We start from the raw sequence: 23,407 nt of genomic DNA, 5'->3' as shown, positions 1-23,407 counted from the left end.
TTTCTAACATTTTGTGTGTCTATTCGTGATCTTCTTTTTTCACTCCTTCTATATATGTAGCAGTGCTTCTTTTGTTTTATGTAATTTAATGTTGTTTTTTCCTCTCTTGTACACTAGAACATGGGAGCATGCATGCCACATCGTCAGAATCAACCCTAGTTAATCTTAACTTAACATGCATCTTTTTTTTTTTATTATTATTATTATTTGGAGAAACTTGCGTAAATGATAGTTAACTTGCTTACATTAGTTTCTTAATTTACCCCTTAAGGTTACAAATAAGAGAACTCCTCATGATGCATCTCTTGTATATCGATCCTCAACGGTCTGATCTTACAGTACTCTCAATTCGATGGCCATGAGGGTAACAGCACTTGAAGTATCCTTAAGAGATCTGTTTGCATAGAGTTATATTAACGATGATGAGTGATCCAAGAAGAAAACTCACATGGGATTTAAAAAAGTTTCTGACCTTGCCATCTTTGGCCATGCCAATTGCTCTGTGGATCGATCTTTGACCGGGTGGCCTTTCTCCAATCTTTTGAACCTTACACTGACATAAAGAAATCTCAGTGCTCCATCAAGTTTGTTTAACCATGATTATCAAGGATACTATATGGCTATGATGCAATCACATTTTTATTATGATTAATTAAGAACTAGCTAGCTAGCCCGTGCACTCATTTATGATCTGACCATGCATCACGTGTAATTTTTATACAGAGATAAGTTTTTGATGAAATCTTGTTTTCCTACCGTAATTATAAATACCCTTTTATTGCACGAACTAAATATATGTCCAAAATAAATCGACGTTTCTATTTATCCAAGTACAAGACACAATAAAAGTCTTTGTAGAGGAGACCACGTACGTTCAATTTTTTTCAACACCAAAGTGGGTTCTAATAGTTTTTCTAGATTTCTGTTTTTTATTACAAGTTATTTTTCTAGATTGAAGGAGACAATATTCGTTTTAAGTTGGCGTCAGTATATTTATTGTAAATAAATAACAAGTAATAAAGCAAGTGTTTGGCTTCAATTAATGACAATAAATTATCGATGTTATATATTGTAATTTATTAATAACTAATAAACAGATTCTTTAGGAGTGCAATATTCATAAGGAGGGGAGATTATATATAAGAAAAAGGTTATTAATTTGAAAAGATTATGTTAATTTGTATCAGTAAAATCAACAATAACAGATATAGTACGTACTAGAGTACTCTAACACTTATATGGTCAGCTAGCTCTGTTGTTTTCCAATAGATTTAAAGATAAAAGCTATAGTTTTAATTAGATGGGGTTTTTTTTTGTTCGTTTTCTAACTTAATTAACATATTTCGCGTGGTTTCTCTCGAAAATATTCGAATTAGAGAGATTATTGCAATTTTATTTCTGGAAACACCAGCATAATGTACATACAATGAATTCATATTTTATAAAATGTAGAAATTATTATATATGTTAGGATTTATATTCATCTCTAACATAAATTATCCATAGATCTCGAAAAAAAAATCGATATATTAAATAATGTGTATAGATATAATTCATCATGGCTTGACTAAGTACATGGAGCATGTGTGTGTGGTCTTTCGATTAAATTCTGAGAAGTGTTCTGCTAGCATTCCCAGAATTCTGCCATTAATTTAAAAGCTCAGACAAAGCAAAAAAAAATTATATATCAACACCTAATTAGTGTGATCATGCGGAGAGATTGACCTAATTAAGATCATCTATGAAGAAGTCATCATATGGTAGGTATAATATATGTTACGAAAATGCTAGCTAGCTACTTTTGGGCTTAATATATATCTCCCTTTCACATAAGTATTTGAAGTAAATATTAAATGGTATTAATTTAAGAAGAAAGGGTGAAGAAGTTAACTTTGGAATGAGTACCAAAGATCACACAAGAGAGAATAGTAAATGGGAATTTACCAGAGAGGCTCGGGTTGAAGTGCGTGTGCACGTGCATACATGTGTGTGAATATTTAGAAGCTATCGCATATGCATATTGATGCAAATGTATATGCACACGTGCCCACATGCATGTGTGATTTCTTCAATGGATAATAGAGCTAGGAGACTGCAAAACGAATGGACTATATAGTATTTGAAAAGTAGAGAGGCTAAAATGTGACAGCATGTGGAGATTCATAAAAACCTAGTCAACTGCATTAGTAGCATCGCACTCCCTGCAGACCTTGCCCCAAGAAAAGCTTCTCCAATCTTCAGTCTCCACTCGGGCAGCCATGCCTCGAATTTGCGTGGGTGTATGAGCCTCTGAGGGCAGCAAAAACTCTACAGAGGAGCCTGGAGTGGAGGCTGTGTTTCTTCATTATCAGCATCACCACACAAGTGGTTCCATAGCCCAAGGAGACGGGCTAGCTTTTACTTCTAACTCTTTTATTCCGAAAAAACGCACCTTTATTTTCTTTACTTAACTGACCAAACATGACACATGTTCAAATAAAAAATGGGTACAAACAATAATGTGTATCATTTCCTTTTTCATGCTAAATCAATGGCTAGCTGCTACATTTATACCCGAAGATTTAATTATTTGAACAAAATCATTCTCTTCAGGACCACGTCCACTCAAGGTTCAAAAGAGATCATAGCAAAAACATAGTAATAAAATCAGAAAGAGCTAACCAAAAGAAAAGAAAAAAATAAAAAGAAGAAGGAAGAAGCATGGTGACAGGAGAGAGAGCGAGAGAGAGCATGGTGACAGGAGAGAGAGAGAGAGAGAGCCAAGGGATAGGTGTCCATATAATGTGGAAGGGAAAATGGACGTGTACCTGGTTTTGTTAAGCGAGGACGCAGTGCCTCGCTGTCCAGCATGTGAAGAGGTTGTGCCTTTCCCTTCTCTCTCTCTCTCTTATTACATGCACCCACTACTACACTCCCAACTGGCAATCTTGATCCATTCACATAGAGAGCCTGAAAGCGGAGAGTGAGGACAAAAATACGCTAGGATTTGAACCTGATTCTCTTTGTTTTTTCCACACCCTCTCCACACTTCCAAGTTTCTATCCCTAGCTCGGCACCAAAAATAGACATACACAGCCCCACTGTGTTTGTTAGTAATATTGCCCTTAGCTAGCTCTCCTCCTTCATAAAAAGGCAGCCTCATTCAACAAAATTTCTCATCTCTTGTAGTGATTGTTTCTTTGAGACTTGTTCTAAACAAAGAAAACTAGCTACTCTCTAGCCAAGCGGAAAATGAGTAATTGCTTAGCCTCAGAATGCAGTGATGACTGTGAGTCTGGTTGGACTCTATACTTGGAACAATCTTTTCTTCCCCACCCAAATCCTAAACATAGAGGTAATAGCACTGACTTTGTTGATGCAAAGAGTACCGGTTTTTGTAGAAAAGGGAAAAGCACTAAAGAAGACTGCGAAGAAGAAGATGAGGGGGAGGGGGAGGGGGAGGAGGAGGAGGACTTGTCTATGGTCTCCGATGCATCTTCTGGTCCTCCACATTTCCATGAAGATGAAAGTCACTTCAACCACGATAATGGCTTCTTTTATCCATCACACAAGGATACTACGTTGCTGAATAATGGTGCCAATTACAGCCAAAAAAAGAAAGAACATAGACGTCACAAGCAGGATCAACAAATGCCTTCTTTTCTTGACGATACTGCTAGCTCTCCAGCTTTCAACTTCTCCATGGTTTGTTCATAAACATACAGCCTTATAGCAATATTTTCTACATATAGAATGCCAATTAGAGAATTCTCACGTTTTGTATCATACCTTCATTATTCTTGATATTAACCTTGCTTTGTTGTTTATTTTTTACAATATATAGCAGAATAATTCTGCTCTCTCCAACAACCAAGCTTCGATGGAGAGTGTATTGGATTATTCACAGGGTTTTTCAGCTACTCATTTTCAGGTACTTGGCCTAATTCATTAATCCAAGGTTCTGTCTGCCTTTTTAACATCAAAATATCATCTGATGGCGATATCTCAAGCATGCTAGCTCATTCTTGCAGGGAAGATCTGCAAAATCAAGACCACTTTGGTTACATACACCCTTCTCTATCTGGAAACCAACTTCAAAATAATCAGATGAGTATGTTTCATAATATTTAGTTCTAGCAAGACATGGCAGTTAGAACATCGTACAATGTTTAAGCCATAAATGTAATTTTCTTTTCCCTTTCTTTTGAAAAGTCGAAACTCGAAAGTTTGATAAATGATGAATGTTTCGATTTATTTCTGGTGGCTTAAAGGGAAGAATAATATACGGTGATTGTGCATTACTTCCGGTCACTGTAGTTATTACCTTTGAAGCTTCTCTAGAAGAGATGATGGAAATTAGAGGGCGGCCACATGTAACCAACCAAAAACAAAAAAAAGCTGCCAAAGTAAAAAAGAAATGGATCTCAAAAGATCTTGTTCCTTACAATTTTCTTCTTTTCTTTTTCCTGTCAATGCAATGGGAAACAACCTGAGAGCAAAAGTTGGAAATAAATTTCTTGTTTTCAAAATTTATTTATGGTGGGTACAAAATGTGCTGTGCCTTTTAGGCAGCATCTGTGTGAAGAATTTATGCTCAGTCCTTGTTTTTGATGGAGCCCCATGCTGTGCTGCAAATCAGCACTTGATATCTCATAAAACTACCATGTCATCCTACAATATGCAAATAAATGAATATGCTCCGAACAAAAATCCCTTTGCACCAAGGAATTGGGTAATCAATCACATACATAGCAGTGCTAGAATATTTTGTAATTTTTCCTGCCTTTGAAATTTAGTTTATGATAAATAAACTTGCTGAAAGGTATAAAAACTTTAATTAGAAATGAATGCTTTTTATTTAAAGATAAAGGATCTCTCACCTCTTCCTCTCGGTTTTGATGTTTAGGAGTAGTATTTTATTTTGGCCATCCTTGTTGGTTGGTTCCAAATTCAATTCGTGTTTCATGCTTGTCGGACTTAATTAATGATGCCAATTAGCGGTCAATTTTAATTTCCCTTTCGTCTTCCCTATCATGCACGCTCCCCATATCTGTAGCACTCAATTCATGGAAAATGAGCTTCATGAAGGACACACATACATAAAGTCTCAAATTCTCCAACTACTCCCAATAAATTCAAGAATTGAGGTCCTTACATGCCAAGAAGAAAGCAAGAATGAAGAAACCTAGAACGATATCATAGAGAGAGGTAAAAAAAAAAGGATCATTGACTGACTGAATCATTCACATGTAATTAATCATCTACTACACGAAATAATTCTATAATTGAGACACCCAGATTGTTTTTATAATATTTTAGCATACCTATACTCTGTTTCAACAAACAGTACAAGAAAGTACCACAACCTAACTTTGGTGGCCGCTATCTAGATATGATCCAAATAAAGATCAAATAATCAGATTTGTTTAGGTGGGATTCCTCCAAATCGACCAGAGAAAAAACTTGAGCAGAAGAAAGGACAAAGCCTCCACTATGTCCCCTAAGTGTTCAGACAAGGCTCCATTCATCGTAGCAGTGCTTCTGGCTAGTTTTCAGACCAACACAAAATCTTGGTTTAATGTGGACATGAAAGGATGATGGAAGGAGTATGGGGTGATGGGTGGTCAGATAAGTTCGAAGATGACAGGGGAAATGTCAAAGTTGATGTCGGTATATTTCATATGCGTCTCCGTGACCCTTTTTGAAGCCCTGGAGATCCTGCCTCAGATCTTCCTGACCCAATGGAACATGCCTCACTTTGTTTATTATGTGTTTTTTATCTCATTTGTAAGGATCTTATTTTAAAAGCAATTTATAAAAAAGAAAAAAAGTGTTCATGTTTTATGGCAAATTTTGCTCTCTCCTTCACCCTGTCTGCTTTGCAGCTGTCATTGGACTTGATGTCATGAACAATTATATGCCCCCTTGCATTTCTTTATTCATTCAACTATACCCAGTCAGTTCCTAATTTTGACACACATGCTCATTTCCCACATGTATAACCATCGATCTTAGCTAGGTTCTGTAATGGGAGTCTTCTATGTAGTAAAATAAAAATAAAAATAGTACAAAACCCTAAACAAAGAGGAAAGAGAAGCTAAAGATCAGCTAAACAAAATTAATGAATGCATATATACTAGATAATAACATAATTAATTAGGAGTGGTCAGTGCTGTCCATCGTTTTGGATAAGGATCTAAGTGAGTATGGGAAGAACATCCGTTGCCCTTCCAACCACTACCAAAACAAAACCTTCAATCCCCCGTAACATACAGCGGGGAAACGGGGTTGCTTTGTCGTTTTATATACATGTAGCTAATTTCTATTACCGTCTCCATTTCCGTTTTAACTACAAGCTAGTGTTCCCATTTCTCGTGACAGTGGTCTCCTCTTGTTCCTTATCTTTGCCGCCACCCCTATAGCTGCATGTGTTACGAATCAGAAACCATGCATGATTGATCTAGATTTCTAAAATAAAAGATCGACCCATCATACCAGCACTCTCTCCCTTTCTTCATAGTTGATGGAGGCCATGTTTATTATTGAATATTTTATATCAAATCCCAATTGGCACCATGTTAAAAGATCTAGTCACAAACTAAATACATAAAGAGGTGATTAATTAAGCAAGATTTTCGACCTGAAACTCGATGAAAAATTTATTTCTGCTTTTATGAAAAACATGTTTCTTCTTTTAGGAGGTATGTAATTCCTGGTAGAGCTTAATTTAGACTACAATCACTAGTAATGGTGTGACGAGCCACATGTATAATTAATGCAACGCGTTCATGATTAGCTAGATACAAATTAATAATTATGTGTTTAAAAGACTCACGTATTAATTAATGTTGCAATCAATTGAGAAACACCTACTAATGAAATGGTGAATTGCTAGCACCTGATCCTCTGTGAGATCCTTAGATGAATTCACACCTCCCTAGTCCCTATATATAGATACGCGGCAGAAATGCAAGCAAAACACAAGCTAGCGGCATCAAATATGCAAGGCTATCGGCATTTTCTACACCAGCATCTCATCTCCCTCTAGTAATCGAATGATTTCATCATTAACCAAAAAAAAAAAAAAAAAAAACATTGACGATGATTCTGTTGCTATCCTTACATGGAAAATATGAGTTTAAATGACATTTCTATTTCCATATCGTAAAACAAACCTGACCTGAAAGGTCTCGAGAAAAAGGTGGTCGTGCTCTAAAGGCCCGTACTTCGACAATGTCGACGACATTGATTTTGTGGAATGGAAAGCTAGAGATATGCAGGCCGAGTTAAAGGCTTAACATGTGACACGACAATGCCTAGCTTTAAAAATTATGTCGTGTTCAACATTTTTATGGACATAAACGAGACACAATTTTCTTCGGCTAAACAGAACAGCCTATGATCCAGACCATTGCTTTATTTTGTGTTCGAGCCCCAAAATTTCGACATCATATCATGATATCATGGCAAGACATTTCATATATCACATGCATGTTCTTCCTGAATTCAACTTCCTTGTATACTTTACATTTCAAATAAAAAATCGGAGAAGTTATCACGTCTATTCCTTTGTTAAGAATAATACTGATATATTCAAACAAATAAAATGGATTCAAAAAATATTTTTAAAATAGACCCAACAAATGTCGTATAACATGTGGCCTAAAGGATTTTTTAATAAATGTTGTTTAACATGTGGATGACTCGAGAAATTACTATACATAAATGTTTTAAACAACATTTATTATTTTCATTAATACTATTTGATAAATCCAAATTTCTGGCCAAAGGATGTTTATTCTTCGTTTGTTAAAGATAATAATAATGAGGAGGAGGAGGAGGAGAAAGGGCTGCGTTCGGCAGGGTGCAAATTGGGCCATTAAAAGAGAGGAACTACTCAGTCCATTCACGAGCCCATCTTACTATGTTCTTTCAAAAAGGCCATTACATTTCTTGTGCTGAAAGTATAAAAAACTCTCCCAGATGTCGTTCTGGACCGGTCAGACTAGGGGGGACCCAAAAGATAATTGGATAAAAACATGCGCAGTCCCTCGAGTTCTATATCTTTTTCAAATTGATCACTCGAAGTTTTGGTCAATTGAATCGCCTACATCCAATTTACAAATAATTGAGTCCCTTCATTCAGTTTATGTTCCTCTATAGGATTTCCATGAGCTTCTACGGGCACACACTTAAGTGGGAAAAAGGGATTTGATCACTGATATTGATAAACCCCAGCATAGGATTCGAGTTGGAGAAAAATAAACTAAAAGATTTGATTTTAATACTTGAGGGACCACATGTGATTTTAGCCACCAGATATTTGTCCAAAGCAATGTAGTACGGAAATAAATGTGAAAAATCCACTAGATCCATGCATTTGATACACGAAGATTTCATATCGTAGTTTTCCAATACGAATAATTTAGATTTAAATCTTAAAACTTGAGGCTCGAATTTCAGCAAATTGAAAGGGTATTTCTTTTTATATATATATATTTGGCCAATCAAGAATACCCTTCCCTCCATTCATTTCTTCAAATATAAGTCATTGTAATTCAATTCGACAAGAACCACCCACCCATAAAAAAGAAAGAGAGGAGAATTTAGCAGTAGGAGGTAGTACCGTGGCAACTAATGCTATACCTCCTTGTCATTTTTTGGCCTTGTTTTCCTCTGATCTCTTCAAATATCCTGTCATCCAAACATTAATGGTTCAGTCAGCTAAGGCTCCATAGAAGCACAAAAAAGAAAGGAAATAAAAAACAAGAAGCTCAGTGATGGGTATTGAGTACTTTTAAGAAGCTCAGTGCTAATTGAGTCATTGACTGAAAACACATCAACCATGGTAGATAAAAGGACTCCTCTTCTTCCAATGTCAGCTGCCCTTGTTGCTGCTTTGGGTGGTCTCTTACCTTCTTTTTTATTCACTGCATGAACATTTGATGAAGCAAACTTGTTGACTGTAACTGTCAGTGCCATCAACACGCTTTGGGATATTGAAGTCATCTGTTGAAAACCATTCGATAAACACCCGAACACAGCCACTCTCTCTGTAGCAGCTGTAGCGCAGCAGCCACCAGTTTTTGCTTCTCTGTTTCTTTCTTTTGGGGGGGGGGCTTATAGATGATGATGAGGTTTCACGGGTCTTATCTTCTTCCAACTCCAGTCCAAATACTTTGTTTTCTATCATCATAATATACAGAATTATCGCATTCAAAAGCTGTAAAAAAAACACACGCAAGGTGTTGGCACGTGCGAATCAGTCCTTTCTTTCTAATAACCGACATGTCAATCCTTCTCTAGAGAAATAACATGTCGGGGTTTTCTTTTTGTAAAAATTACTTTCCTTTCCATAGCTAGGAGTTTTTTTTTTATTTTCTAAAAAATTATTGTTTGCATTTTAAATCAAAATAATTTGAGAGCAGTTTTCAGCCTTGAAATGATGAAGCTTCTTATTGTCTCCCACAATAATCTCTCGGTTCTCAATTTTGGAGAGGATCTCCACCCTGCTATCTACTTTTCTTACAACTCTGATAATTCATCAAAGTTGGCTGCCACTCATAAATATCAGCGCACACACTGTCTACTTCTCTTCTAACCAAAGAAATCCCATTTGGATCTCCACCTAATTCTTCAAACACAACCAGCATGTTCCCTGTTGGCTTCAACCATGATCGAGGGACATGATACCTAAAAAATTACAAATCATTTGTCAGTTACATGAATGACTCTGAGAATCCAACAAGAAAAGTCTCTTTTCTTTTCTTTTCCTTCTCACCATCTCTAGGAAGCCTCGCCACAACCCAGCTTTGGAAAAGTAATACCTCATCTGACATGAAAAAGATTGCAATTTGGAACGTAAAGCTGATTTTACACTATGCAGCAAGTTCTAGTACAATACATCCTTACTATTTAAGAGGCATGGAGCTTGATTGTGCCACCTGAGAGAGTCTATTATTATAAGGCCTGAAGCAAGATTCTAAGAACACAAGTACATGCAAGAATGGGAAGATCGCAGGGAAGCAGAGGGCTCATGTCTGAAGAGAGAATCTAGTTGCAGAATGTCTACCACATATATGATAAAAATCCTAAACAAAAGGCAATCTTATATAGTTATGGCAGTTTTGTAATTTGAACTCTAAAAATAATAAAAAGGTAATTTTCAACCATATAACAATTTTATCATTTCACATCATTAATTGAAGTATAATAAAAATCTTATAAATAATTTTATTTTTTTATTGATTTATAAACTATAATTTTAAAAAAAATTAAAAACAAAGTAATTTTTTTTAAAAAAATAAAAGAGTAATTTTTCTTTTTCTTTTTTAATTGCCTTTTAATTTTAAACGTTGGAACACCTAATGCAGTAATCAAAACCAACAAATGGCGCCAAAGAGGAGCCAAAATCAAGCTACAAAAAGTGTTAATCAAGAGAAACCCACAAACCAGCGACATGGTGACAATGAAGGGTTATTAGCCTACCTCACCACGAAGGTAGAGGGAGTGAAATACTCAACCGCTTAGGGAGGAGCAGCAGCACGGAAAACTCCGGAAAGTGAAATTGTGCGAAGACAGTCTTGCATACTTTTTTCCGGGAGGAAAGATGGAGATGGAAAAAGGCACGAGCATTGCCGAGAGAAGTAAAGTGATATGTCGTATCATTCAACCTTTAAATTTCCATGAAGAGCTAGGCCAACCTTGACAAGCAAAGTGGTTTGACAACTGCGTGGTAAAAATACTACATTAACGTATTCAGAGTAAATAACTATATATTATACAACAGCCGCTCGTAGTTTTGCTTTATTCTAACAGCCGCTTGTGCTTGCACCAGGCAATGGCAATCACGTACAAAAATATGACCCCACTAGTGCCACCAGCAAGAGTCCATAGAAACTTTGGCATTCCTGTTTGTACGTCTTCTTTGAAAAGTGCGATTTTGATATTCATGCCGAAGATACCAACGACGACAACAAAGCAGCTCACCACTAAGGTTGCTGTTGTCAACATAACCCCCATTTGCAGGAGATGATTCTGTTTGTCATCCAGCATAATGTTGATGTAGTCCTCTGTGTCATCAACATACTCCCTCAGCTTCATGACCATCAAATGACATGGAAAAGAAGAGGTTAAATAGCACCCACAGAGAAAATTAATTATAACCTTAGAAACCATACAAAGCTCAATATTACAAGTTTCTATCATACTTTTGCTAATGACATGTAATGGGAAAGGATGTAAAGCATTTTTGATGGTTTAGTCATGTGCAACATTGCTTCGTTATGGAAACATCACAGGCAAGGACGTGCATCAATGCACGGCAACACAAATAGAATGCACATACTCTACTCTGTCAATGGCCCTGACTTTTCAAATCAAAGTTGGGGCTGTTTGACATGTCCCAGCAACCCAGCCGTTATACCTTAATGAAGGTCATGCACAATACCCCTCAGCAAAATACACTGTTCAATTCACTCTTGAGAGTGGCATCATACGAATTATATTGAGAGTGGTATAGCAAACCTAAACTGGCAACTCACACTCAAGATCCATAAGGACAGACTTCATAAGAATCTTTCAATTTACTGGACATCTAGGAAATCTAGTTCGTTAAGATCTTGCATCAACCTTCATCAAGAAGGTATAAGTGGTTGTATGCATATCTTGCACTCATCAAATTCTGCTCTGGTCATTCTGAGATATGGATTCTTGCTAAGGCAAGCTGCTGATAGAAAAAAGTTAAGAGCATTCAAGCCATCAGCCTCAAGATCTCTTAACAATCTTTGTTCCATTTCCTCTTGTGCCCTAAGTCAGGTAAACACTTCACTTCTACTATGCTATATGTAACAACTGAAGATAGTTCTACATTTAATGTGTCCTCTCTACAGTGTGGGCCCTACCGGTTCAGTTTCAAAACTGTGGGAAATAGTTAAACTTGTAGCATCACATCTAGTAGCATCATTTGCTTTTGTGTTTCATTGGATGGGAGACCTAGACACAGATTGGCACAGTGAGCACTAACAAGTTACAATGACAGCAAATGAGTAAAGAGCTTCATGTACTGGAAGCATCAAAGGTATTTGGGGTGCTTTATGCTTGTTTACAAAAGAATACACTGCAGTTACACCATTAAAATTTCAACTAGGAGGACTCAACATAATCATTTGAGCTCATAAACATCTGGATATGAGAGCACGTCATATGGAGTGTGGACCTTGTCCACAAAAAAATTCAGAAAGATAAGAACAAATGGTGCCAATGGACTGTGTAGAAGAATCAAGTGGAAAAATTAAGTGGCATACCGTGGATAATTTGTTCAATGTGCCATCAATTTGTACAAAGTACGCCTCCAGGAGCATTTCTAGCTCCTCTACATTGAGATGCTTGCTTATAGCACTTCGAGTTGTACTAGTATGGGTATGGCTGTATCTGCCAAGTCCATTAGGTGCAGTAAACAGATGATCATGTTCATTATCAATGTTGTTAAAATCATCCTTGTGGCTAGCAAGGGCTCCCAATGACACCTCAGCAGGGATGCTGATGCAAAATAATGAGAAATTTTCAACAAAAAGATAGCTTAGCAAACAAGAGGGAAAAAATTGAGAACGTTTATGATGAGTGATTAAATTATTAGGTACCTGTCATCTGAGTCTGCTTGAAGCTCATCATCATCCATGTCATTTCCCTCATTTAAAGAGGAAGTTGAAGAATCTTCAAGCTGTTGCTGAACCAGCTTTTCTGTCAGATACAACTCCACCATGTCTTCGTCATCATCCAGCAAGTGTTCTAATTCATCCCTAACCTGGACATTACATGCCTGGTCAATTACAGTAACATAAGAGAGCTTTATGTAAATCTTTTGGAGCACAGAACTTTTAAAACTTCTTAAACTTGCAAACCAGGTAGCAATTCATATCAGCCTATTACCCCATGCTATAATAAAATAAATGTATTGACAAAAAACTTAAGCATCATCAAACCTTTTGAACTCGGCCAGTTATTGCAACCAAACGACTTTTAATCTGGCGGACACGTTCTAAATTGAGAGTACTGATCTTTGAAGTCAGCTTATCCAACGCTGGATGCGCCTCTTGCTCCAGTGTTTTTGCCTGCATATGAAATGGAAAGGGGGAAGGAAATAATTAGAGCGGGGATTTTAATGCTACCAGAAAGTTATCAGCCTTGAGATTAAGGTTATTAGCTTCATTTTGTAAGAAAACCTATCCAACAAGTAGTTGCGTATGCTCACTTCACTTTCTAAGCAACTGCACGCTGCCTCAAGGCATGCTTCCAATGCAACAAACTCAAATGGAAGAACCTTTGATCCATCTCGATTCTCGAAACCCTGTTTCCCTTCGTCCTTAATTCCCTCATTGCAATCCTCAAAATGTGAAAAGCCTACTGGACTTTTTTCAGGACTTGAACCCTGGAAATCAGGCTCTTCCACACGACAAGGAGTTGCCTTTGAATGATCACCATTTCCCTCCTAAACAAGAGCCGAAAAAATTTATGAAAAAGAAAGAATATGACAGTTCAAAATATATTCAAAAGAAAGTACACAATAGGAAACCATAGGAACATATGATTTTAATACTAGTAATAAAGAAACAAATCAAATATATCTCTTGAATTGAAGCTCCAAAAATCTTATTTACTATCGAATCATGCTTCAATTTTAGATCTTTGATTGGCAAAAAGAAATTTATCAACTAAATTTTTACTTGTAGATACTCGACCTGTTCCAAATTGTTTTGCAAGGAATTTAATTGAAAAACAAACAGTTACTCGACACATCACACTTCCAATGTATTTCATGCAGAAGTCAAAATAACTCCAGGATAAGACTCTCCAGTTAATTGCCTCATTCTCACTCACCACTCAATATTAACCCATCTTTCAAATTCAATTACCTACAAATCTTACTTGCAATGTCAGTTTTATTCAGCTATGCTGACATTTCCAAATCCAACTTTAAGTGTGACCATTCTAAATGCCCTCATTATTTCCTAATTAAGAGGGGAAAATCCCTGTAAATTTGCACATCAACTTAATAAACACAAGCAAAATAGCATGGCATTCCTTTTATGCTCTTGTTTGAAATCCAATGAAACTAGCAGCAACACAAACTCACATAAGAAATCCAACAAATGGAGTAACAGAAGGGTCTCTAGAATTCAACAACAAAACCTCTTGTGCTGTAATAATCGCCTTAATATGCTCCAAATTAATAACAATCGCTCTCTCTCGACCCAAAACAGTAGATGGGTAAGAAAGTAACGGGTCAAGGATCCGAAGGTCACGAGCAGGAAGGCCAGTTCGGCGCATGATGGCGTGCTTACCAACTTCCACTACCTGGGCCTGGCCTGTTGAGTCTAATAAGAGCCAGGGTCGGACCCCTGTTCCTTTTTTGCGAGAGGATGGGAGAGGGACGGTGAGAGAGGTTGTGGTTGGTGCGGGACGGGCCATCGGGTCCTGGTGTGGTGGTGTTTGTGGGCGAGATGTCATGGTTGTGGTGAACTGGTGGGTGGAAGGTAGTGGAGGGGGGGGGTGTGTTATACTTTGAGTTTAACTGGTCTGAGACAAGATGGATGGTTTGGGGAGAGGAGTATCCCTCCTTACTTTAATGTCACCTTATTATTAATAAATAATTAGTCAACCAATTTTACATTATCTTTTTTTCTCTGTTGGAGTATTATCATTATTTTTTTAATGGATTGGTATTTTGGACAAGGTTGGAGAATGATCTCTCTTGTCTTTAAATAAGAAAATCAATAATTAAACCTGCTGCAATCTAGTTAAATCTTAAATTTTTTTTTTAATAATTAATCACATATTTTAGCTAGCAGAATTGCTTAATTATATATTATATTTAAGTCTAAAAAATTAAAAGAGTTGGTGTGTGTTCTTGCCTTTACTGTTGCAAATGTCAGATCGTATGTTATGTAATCTTGCGTATTGTATGCGTACAGCATGGTGTATCTGAAGAGGAAGGGGGTCTTGTGGGATAATGGTGAATTTGAAATAAAATAGAACTCGAAATGTGAAAAGGAGAATTAAAGGGTTTAATGGTATGTTTGGTATCATGTTTTTAAAAATTTTAAATTTTTTTTTATTTAAAATAATTTTTTTATATTTTCAGATTATTTTAATATGCTGATGTTAAAAAAATAAAAAAATTATTTTAATACATTTTTAAACGAAAAACATTTTAAACTATAACCGCTGCCACAATCCTAAACAACCTTTAAAAAAAAAAGATACTAACCCAGAGACTTGACCATAAACAAAACCATAGTTCAATCATAAATGTTTGAAAATATTATAGTGTTAGTTTTTTAAAGTATTTTTATTTAAAAATATATTAAAATAATATTTTTTATTTTTAAAAAATTATTTTTAAAATCAACACATTAAAATAAAAAATATTAATTTGAAATAAAAATAATTTTTCAAAAACTACCTATACCCCGTTTAAATTACAATACCAAACGAAAGCTACTAATCGTCAAATTCAGAGATTCTATCCAATCATGATTACCGACATATGGGATAAGCATGTCATGATCGCCATTGATTTTCATGTTGAAATAATGGTCTAGACTCCAACAAAATGGGAAACTTCAAAATAATTTGGGTTTGGGCTTAGCATTCATTACCTGTAAACTAGAGCGCGATACGCTTTCTTGGTCAAGTTCCGATGGCCGTCAACAGTACTTTTGACGTTTTCCGAATAGGCTGAGGTCTTGTTGCATCTTTTCCAATCCTTTTTAGTCCCCTGGTTATGATTTTCATTTTTTTTTTGTTTTTTGAGCAGAATTATTTTTGGAGTCTGGCTGCTAATATATACTTTATAGAGCTAGCGTACCTTATGAAGAACATCTTGAACAGTTCTATCATTAGCCCACGTATAGATGTATACATAATCATAATTCTACAAATCCAATAAGCTGGTTGGTGACCAACCTCTGAATAGCTTGCAATGGTTTTTATGCGTAAGAGAGCAAAAACAGGAGGAAAAAAAAGACATCGAGAAAGAGTTCAATTTACCCGGCACCATGATCCAGGATTAGGGTGGCTTGATAGCAGAGTATCAGTGTCATCGTCTCTGAGAAGCTTACAGCTAGGTTCCAGTATTTGTGCAGTCCAAACTTTTCCAATGCACGATAAATTCAAAAGAGAGGTCATTTTCCATGCTGACAAACTTTATGCATGATGCAGAATATTTATGTCAAGCTTTGATTTTATGAATTAATTACCCACCTCCTTGATGCATTGCTTCGGTCTGGATTCAAGTACCCACCCTTGCAATTTTTCTTGAAGGACTAGAGCAGGCGTAAGAGTACTCATCCTTGCTTCGGGACTGTTTGTTTATGCATTTTAAAAATGTTTTTAAATAAATTTAATTTTTTTTTATTTTTCTATTAACTTCAAATTAATATGTTTTTAGTGCTTTTAAATTATTTTGATGTGCAGATGTCCAAAATAATTTTTAAAAAATAAAAAAAACATCATTGACATGCATTTTGACACGAAAAATTATTTAAAAAGCAATCACCACAATAATTATTTATCATATAGAAGTGCTTTTAGGGGAACAAATGGAACTACTGAATCGGTGTCGATCTCATCATCTGCAACTGGGTTTCCGAGCACATATCCCTGAGTCCCAACATTTCTTGTCAAATAAATAAGTAAAATAAAACAAATTAAGGCAATTGTGGACTTAATTATTATTTTTGGCTTGGGGCAATTCTCAGTCGTAGGTTAAATAATTTTTTCTTGTTCTAACAAGGATGGATAGGTAAGTTGCAGATGTATAATTATCCCATTTTCGACATAACGAGGCCCAAAACACCTAATTGAGGTTATGCCCCTGAAGCCAATTATGGTGTTGCAAAATGGATACTAAAGTTATATTGTTTTTGCGGTTTAACAAGAATTTTAAAGTTTTTTTTATTTGAAAAAATATTAAATTAATATTTTATAAGTTTTTTTTATAAGTTTTGATATTTTATAAAAAAAATATCATGTATTGTATTACAAAATACACTAAAAACATAAAACATACATGTTTTGTGTTGAATGCATAGCTCAAGTGATAAGTGATCTTTTTGATATTTGCTAACAATAGATAAATGGTAATTAAATGGGATGTGTGAGATTGTAATAATGATTGTTTTTTAAAGAGTTTTTTATTTGAAAATGTATTAAAATAATATAAAAAAAAATCAATTTTGATATAGAACATCAAAAAATTAATTTGAAAATATAAAAAAATAATTTTAAACAAAAAACACTTAAAAAAATCATGAAACACAAGTTGCACCGCAACTCCAAGTAACCTCTATCTATATATTTCAATGTGCAAATTATATAATATTAAATGCTTGTGAGTTGCAAAATTTATGTTAACAAACTATCAGTGAGTGAGTGAGTAAGATAGTAAAGTGAAAGGAGGCCAGGATTTATGCTCTTTATGTAGTTTTCAGTTTGACTTTCTTTGTCCACTAATATTGATGGTTATAGACCGCAGAGTGGAAGTTTTATTTTATAGATATGAGGTATAAAGATCTAATTCAGCATGTATAAGCTAGCTTGAGATAAACTATATATAAAATAAAATTAAAAAATTTCTGTTTGCATTTCAGGTTATTACTCATAGGTTATTACTCTTGATGAGTATTGAATCATCTTTAACATGAACAATTAATCCATCTTATTCAACCTTTTGGTTACATGACTGTTTACAAGTTTTTTTAAAAAATAAAAATAAAAAAGCGCGTGGATTCCAAATTTGGGCGAGTACAAAGCCCATCTAATATAAAAATAGCGCACACGAATTGATTTTGTATCACGTGAAAGAGACGGCACCACAAGTGAGGAGGATGACGTGTGTAAGCCAAAGGAATGACGTTTATTAGTTGGGATCGAACTACATCCCACATCGACTAGCTACACGGAAACACGAGTTGTTATGAACACAGAGAAGCGATGGCAGTCTGTCTCTTCGGAGACATCTGATAAAATTGGAACGATACAGAGAAGATTAGCATGGCCCCTGCGCAAGGATGACACGCACAAATCGAGAAATGGTCCAAATTTTTTTATCATTTTTTCCCTTCCTCCTCCTTCCATGTTTAGGAATTCGCAATCAACAGGTCAGCTGGCATCTTCCTTTGTTTCTGTTCTGTTGCGAAACATTCACCATTTCTTGCTATGAATTAGACTGTGTGTTTGTGGATCTGTATTTCTCGCATATATCTGTTTCTGTTGAATTCATCCAATTATTCACGTATGGGACCGCTATCAACGATGGATGACAACAATACATGATTTTAATTGTTTAATTCTGTGACTTCCACTCCCTCTGTGTGTGTGAATAGATTAGTATTCTGGATTGCAGACATTTCGGAGCGCTTCCTGTTTCATCTAATAATCTAAAGGTTAGAAGAACATACAGTCTTTTTCGATGCTACCCTTACCTTTTTTGGTGAATGGTAAAAACTAATCACCTTTTTGCACTTTCTCTAGAACTTAAATCGTCTTGTGTTTGTTGTTTGAGCTCTGCACCAACTCAATAATCCTGTCCTTCCCTCGTTCTTACCAGTAATGTCATGGAGTAGAACATTAATGAATTGTTTGAACACAAAAGATTAAAATAAAGAAACAAGTACGATTGTACCATTTGTTATTTGGCCTAATAGCGATTACAAATTCTTGTGGAGTAATACAATGCATAAGAACGTAAAACAATTTATTCAATCTTGAATACTGAAAGTCTAAAACTGCCCCCTTTCATATTGGCGATATGTGCGATTCTTCATGAAGTCAGTGAGAGGAGAATTATGGGATGTTTCAATGATTTCCTGAAAATCTTTCCACCATTTCGTAAAACTGCTTTTTTCCAAGAAAATCTCAGGAGACACCGCATAGTTATTAATTTGGTCCATCACATATTGCTCGAAAGTATTCAGAGACTCTCTCGCTGACTGTTTCTCTGAAGTACTGGAGGTTTCATCCTTCAACAATTTGCATGAAATGAGAGCCTCCTCCACGTTCATCCAAAAGCAAGAATCCTCTGTAAGAATACCAGCCACACTTTGTTTCTTCTTATCATTTGGTGGGCCTGCAAGTTTTTCTGTTTGCTCCTTTTGCCATTGCTCCAGCAGAATATAATGTCTGGATCTTCCATAAGTTAGATAGTCTCGTTTCCCAGTCTGTCTATAGTATTGAGCAATGTCAAGTGGTTCAACCATTCTTCTATAATTTGTTCCAGCGAAAAGCCATGTCTCCCGCATAAATGCTCCTTCTTTTTGGGGTTTTCGCTCAAGGTCCTCCACGAATTTTTTCCAGTAATCGAAGAGAACTTTCTTGTGCTTGGTAACCTCTCCATCTCTTGTGAAGTACAGGTTCTTGTAACTATCATAGTAGCCTACCCCCTTAGCCTTGCAGTCTTTCTTGTACCATTCTAAGTTGGCCATTCTTATCTTAACTATGTTTAGTTTTTCGTTCGGGTCAATAGCCTTCATTTGTTGTGCCTTTCGATTTTCGTGTCTTTCCCATTCTGAAATAAGATCATTGATGATGTTGTTCTGCTGCTGCTGAATTTAAAACGGAATTGCCATTAGTTATTTGAAAAACTAGAAGAAGGTAGCTAAAAAACTAACTGAACCTGGGTTATTAAAGGGAAAAAATAATTGCCAATTTATATAATGATCACTCTAGTTATGCCTTGGCCTGAAGTTTTGAAGGACCATAGCATCATCAAAATAGTGAGATTGAGTTGTTTATGAAGATCATCAATCAATGCTGTGAAGAAACTTTGTGCAATTATATTTTACTGGGAAAAACGGTGCTAGTTACCTGAGCAGTTATTTCAAATCCAATGGCTTTCAGTTGTAAAATCATCTCCGGCCGAAGTGAAGGCGTAACTGGTTGGCCAAGTTGTGAATTATCCTTCATGATAAGCCTCGACTTCAGATGCTTCACTATTCCACTATAATCATCAATCCCCATTTCTTCAGCGGAAACTGGAGTTATTGTGCTTTTCAATAACCATGAAACCACTTCAGGGTCTTCAACACAGTTGCATCCCAGCTCAGAACAGAAGAAATATGTACCAAAAGGCATGTACTGAGGATTAGGCTGTGAAGTTATGAAAATTCCTGGGGATAGGTCCTTGAAGGCAGCAACGTGTAGAAAACAAGAATTCCGTTGTGAATGTTCTGAGATGGCTCGTTGGAAGCCTTGGTCGCCTATAAGGGGTGAACCAAAAGTGATGCAGAAGGGGAGTTGATTTCTTCTGGTTGTCTTTTTTATGTTGTCTAACAACCATAGAGTAAAGAGAGAAGCAATTGTTCCTCCAAGAGAATGTCCAGTAACAATCAACCGAGAGTTCACTAGTAATTCTTCAGTCGTCGAATCATGGATCTGACATGATACAGTACGTTATTGAATCGAAGTCTTAGTTATAAATACTTGAAAAAATTACTGCATTTCTTCAGATTAATTATTTAAAGATACTTAAGTGCACTGTGATATAAAAGTTGGATTGTGTTATATTTTACCCTCGGTGTTTCTCAATTAAGTTTTTTTTTTTTTTTTTTTAGGAATGCTAATTTGCCTATACCCATTAAGTAACTGATATGTAATAGATGAAATGTTTTTAAATAATTGATCTATTTGTAAATTATCATTTCATTATTCATAAACTATTTGCAAATTATAAAAAAATATATACAATGGTGAGATCACACGAGAAGAGAGTTGTTGTGAGATGGGCGTACTAAATATTAACTCGTTACTAAAAGCAAGGAGCTGGTATTCTTGGCTTCCACCAACTTAAAATGCGATCATGCTACAAAGAAGCAAGAATAAATTATCCCACATCTCTAAAAAAGAGATCTGATGGCTAGATATTCTTCATTAATGATAAAAAAAAAAAGACCCAGATAAAGGCAGGTGGAAAAAAAATTCAAAAGATAGCAGGGAAGAAGAGTACTTGATCTTTGAGTTGAGAGAGCTCCTGAAAGTAGGCCTCAAAAAGGTTTATTGCAACTCTAAGAATGGAGAAGGACGGATTGCCTTTGGAGCGTAGGAAGTCAAAGAGAGGAAACTTCTGCTCCTCGAGAGTTGATGATGAAACCAAATCTCCTCCTTGTAAAATATGGTCTTTTGTACAGAGAGGTGAAGTGGCAAAAGCTATGATGGTACAATTCGATTGTTGAACAAGTTTGTGTCTTACAGACAGAGTGCTGGACAGTTGTTGATGTGGATTGGTTTCTGCGTGCAGGTCCTCTATGGCATCACATGAAAGCTGGAGCAGGTCGGCGTTGACCACCAAGTCTGCCAAATCTAGCCCACTGATAAATCTGCAAACAAGAACAAAACCACACAGGAACAAGATGATAGCATAAGCTGTTAGAAATGAGGATGTAAATTTTGCAGAATTAAACGTTATTGGGCAAGAAGAATTCTTTTGCTCACGGAGGAAATTGACTCATTCTTGGTCACGCTAGAAACGAAGCTGGAAGAGTATAATTTTCACAAATGAAGAGATGGAAATAATTTATAGGACAGTGGGAATCTAGAGAAGTCGCCAAAGGTGCATAAAGAAATTCTTCTGATGCTGCTTGATTTATGCGATTTTTACATACAAAATAAATTTAATTTCTTTCATAAATTCCTTTTAATCAGAAAAATATTCTCTTTTTTTGTTGCGATTTTATGTAATCTCAATTACTAATTTGAGTTTGAAACAGTCCATCGCATTCAAATTATATGCTAAAATCTTTTTTTTATAGTTTAATATGGGTGTCCGGGCCAGCTTGCGCGTACCTCGACTAATCCTACGAGCCCTGAAGTTAACGACCATGTAAGCCTCCAGTGGCCATCATATGAGCAATCACAGGGCTCGAACATGAGACCACAGAGAGAACAAACCTCTTAATTCCAAACTTTTATCACTGGATCACCATCTAAATGGTTATATACTAAAATCTTGATATATCACACGAATCCCCTTAATTTAGTAAAGAATATATTAATAAATAAGAAATATGTCCTTACAGAGGGAATGAATAATGTTTTTTAAAGGTTTTTGCTGAAAAACAAACTTACTTTTAAAAAGTGAATGATTAGTTGATTGTTTTAATGCTGTTATAGGAACATAGAGGATTCAATCAATCAAGTCATCCGTGTTAACTTGATTGAAAAAGTCTTCTTCTTCTTCTTCTTCTTTTTTACCAGTTAAACTTCCTTCAAAAACAGTTAATGGAGTTCCTCTGCGGCCTATTCCGTTAACAATTCGGACCCTACAACCAATAAGCTGTTCAAGAAAATCCTTAAATCATGAAGATTCCTTACCTGGAAAAGGTGTCACAAACAGAGATGGACATGGTTTGGGGATTTTTCCTACAAGAAGTAACTGGATACCCCTGAAATTCTCAGAACAAACACACGACTAAGGAAGCTTTGTACAATGGTCAGTCCGAATAAATAAAGCATTGAACACCTTGTAAGCAAGGAACACAATTCTCACCTTCAGAAAAATGTTAACTATGTGAACCGTGCTTCTTGCAAAAGGCAAAAGGCAGCTTCTAATCTATACCTTGTCCCTGTCCCTAGAATTCCTCGCTTACAAAATCTGTATAAACTGGTGCTGCTAAATTCACCATTCTGGGAAATTAATGAGCATATCGTAATATAAGGGATGTTGCAAGTTGCCACCGGTTTCCATCCAGCTTCCTAGAAAGAAACAGAGGCATTGGTTTTGTTTTCTTGGTGTCCTATCATCATGAACAAGAAGGTTCCAAGAAATGGACGAGCAACTCCAGTCAACTTAATTTCCCATTTACGAAGACTCGACAACGGTCTAATAAAGTCTTCCCTGGATAGGGAGTAAATAAATTCCCAGGATAAAGAAATATGACCCATGTTCTTTCATGCATGGTTATAGGGCCAGGTTCAAGATCAAGTTGTGTGGGTTGGTGAAGCTAATTCTGCATCCATGTTCTTTCATGCTTGTTTGATAAATTAACTTAAATTGATTTATTAATAAAATAATATTAATTATATTATATTGAACAAAAAAAATTAAAATTAATTTTTTTAAGTTTAACAATTTAGATTTTATTTGAGTTTAATCAGGTTAATTTTTAATTTAATTTCAAAATAAACCTGGCTCAAATCTAAACCTGCATTATTGGATATCGAATCAATCTGGTTATTTTTTAAAGTGTTTTTAATTTGGAAATATATCATAATATTAATTTTTTATTTTTTAAAATTTATTTTTGATATCAATACATCAAAACAATCCAATAGCACAAAAAAATTAATTTTAAATAAAAAATTTTAAAATTTAAAAAAACTCCATTTGAAACACCTCAAACACCCTTGAAATAAGAAATTCGGGTGTGCACAT

General features: G+C 35.6%; 3 protein-coding genes, 1 long non-coding RNA gene and 1 other non-coding gene across 11 annotated transcripts; 2 read left to right on the top strand and 3 right to left on the bottom strand.

Annotated features, from left to right (window-relative positions):
- The first annotated feature begins 2,749 nt into the window (after positions 1-2,749).
- LOC7478750 (protein SOB FIVE-LIKE 5) lies at positions 2,750-4,280 on the top strand. 2 transcript variants are annotated; one of them, XM_002313153.4, is made up of 3 exons: positions 2,750-3,684; positions 3,827-3,910; positions 4,011-4,280. In XM_002313153.4, exons 1-3 carry the CDS (start codon positions 3,232-3,234, stop codon positions 4,080-4,082), a joined length of 609 nt encoding a protein of 202 aa, XP_002313189.2. In that variant the 5' UTR covers positions 2,750-3,231; the 3' UTR covers positions 4,083-4,280. The 2 variants fall into 2 exon arrangements, with proteins under 2 accessions (XP_002313189.2, XP_024464482.1); XM_024608714.2 differs by having other exon boundaries at positions 2,756-3,684; positions 3,824-3,910.
- On the bottom strand, positions 3,624-4,438 carry LOC112328670 (uncharacterized). Its single transcript, XR_002983780.2, has 2 exons — positions 4,304-4,438; positions 3,624-4,017 (listed from the first exon to the last, which is right to left on the bottom strand). It is a non-coding gene; the product is annotated as an uncharacterized LOC112328670 (long non-coding RNA).
- A 6,175-nt stretch (positions 4,439-10,613) lies between these two features.
- On the bottom strand, positions 10,614-14,591 carry LOC7469643 (magnesium transporter MRS2-3). The gene is given in 6 exon segments (XM_052455772.1): positions 10,614-11,076; positions 12,285-12,519; positions 12,621-12,784; positions 12,963-13,091; positions 13,232-13,380; positions 14,106-14,591. Coding segments are annotated over 6 exon segments (1,350 nt in total). The 5' UTR covers positions 14,488-14,591; the 3' UTR covers positions 10,614-10,785.
- Positions 14,592-17,983: 3,392 nt separating this feature from the next.
- On the top strand, positions 17,984-18,086 carry LOC112328704 (U6 spliceosomal RNA). Its single transcript, XR_002983893.2, has one exon. It is a non-coding gene; the product is annotated as a U6 spliceosomal RNA (small nuclear RNA).
- A 549-nt stretch (positions 18,087-18,635) lies between these two features.
- On the bottom strand, positions 18,636-22,722 carry LOC7469644 (senescence-associated carboxylesterase 101). 6 transcript variants are annotated; one of them, XM_024608179.2, is made up of 5 exons: positions 22,523-22,722; positions 22,348-22,444; positions 20,984-21,353; positions 19,846-20,412; positions 18,636-19,583 (listed from the first exon to the last, which is right to left on the bottom strand). In XM_024608179.2, exons 2-5 carry the CDS (start codon positions 22,377-22,379, stop codon positions 18,762-18,764), a joined length of 1,791 nt encoding a protein of 596 aa, XP_024463947.2. In that variant the 5' UTR covers positions 22,380-22,444; positions 22,523-22,722; the 3' UTR covers positions 18,636-18,761. The 6 variants fall into 6 exon arrangements, with proteins under 6 accessions (XP_024463947.2, XP_052311539.1, XP_052311538.1 ...); XM_052455579.1 differs by having other exon boundaries at positions 20,984-21,344; XM_052455578.1 differs by having other exon boundaries at positions 20,984-21,344; positions 22,348-22,418.
- Between the last annotated feature and the right edge of the window lie 685 nt (positions 22,723-23,407).

Source organism: Populus trichocarpa, chromosome 9 (genome assembly GCF_000002775.5).
Source record: "Populus trichocarpa isolate Nisqually-1 chromosome 9, P.trichocarpa_v4.1, whole genome shotgun sequence".
In the NCBI taxonomy this organism is placed as follows: Eukaryota; Viridiplantae; Streptophyta; class Magnoliopsida; order Malpighiales; family Salicaceae; genus Populus; species Populus trichocarpa.
The sequence above is the reverse complement of the archived record's forward strand: the minus strand, read 5'-3'. Positions and strand labels throughout refer to the sequence as shown.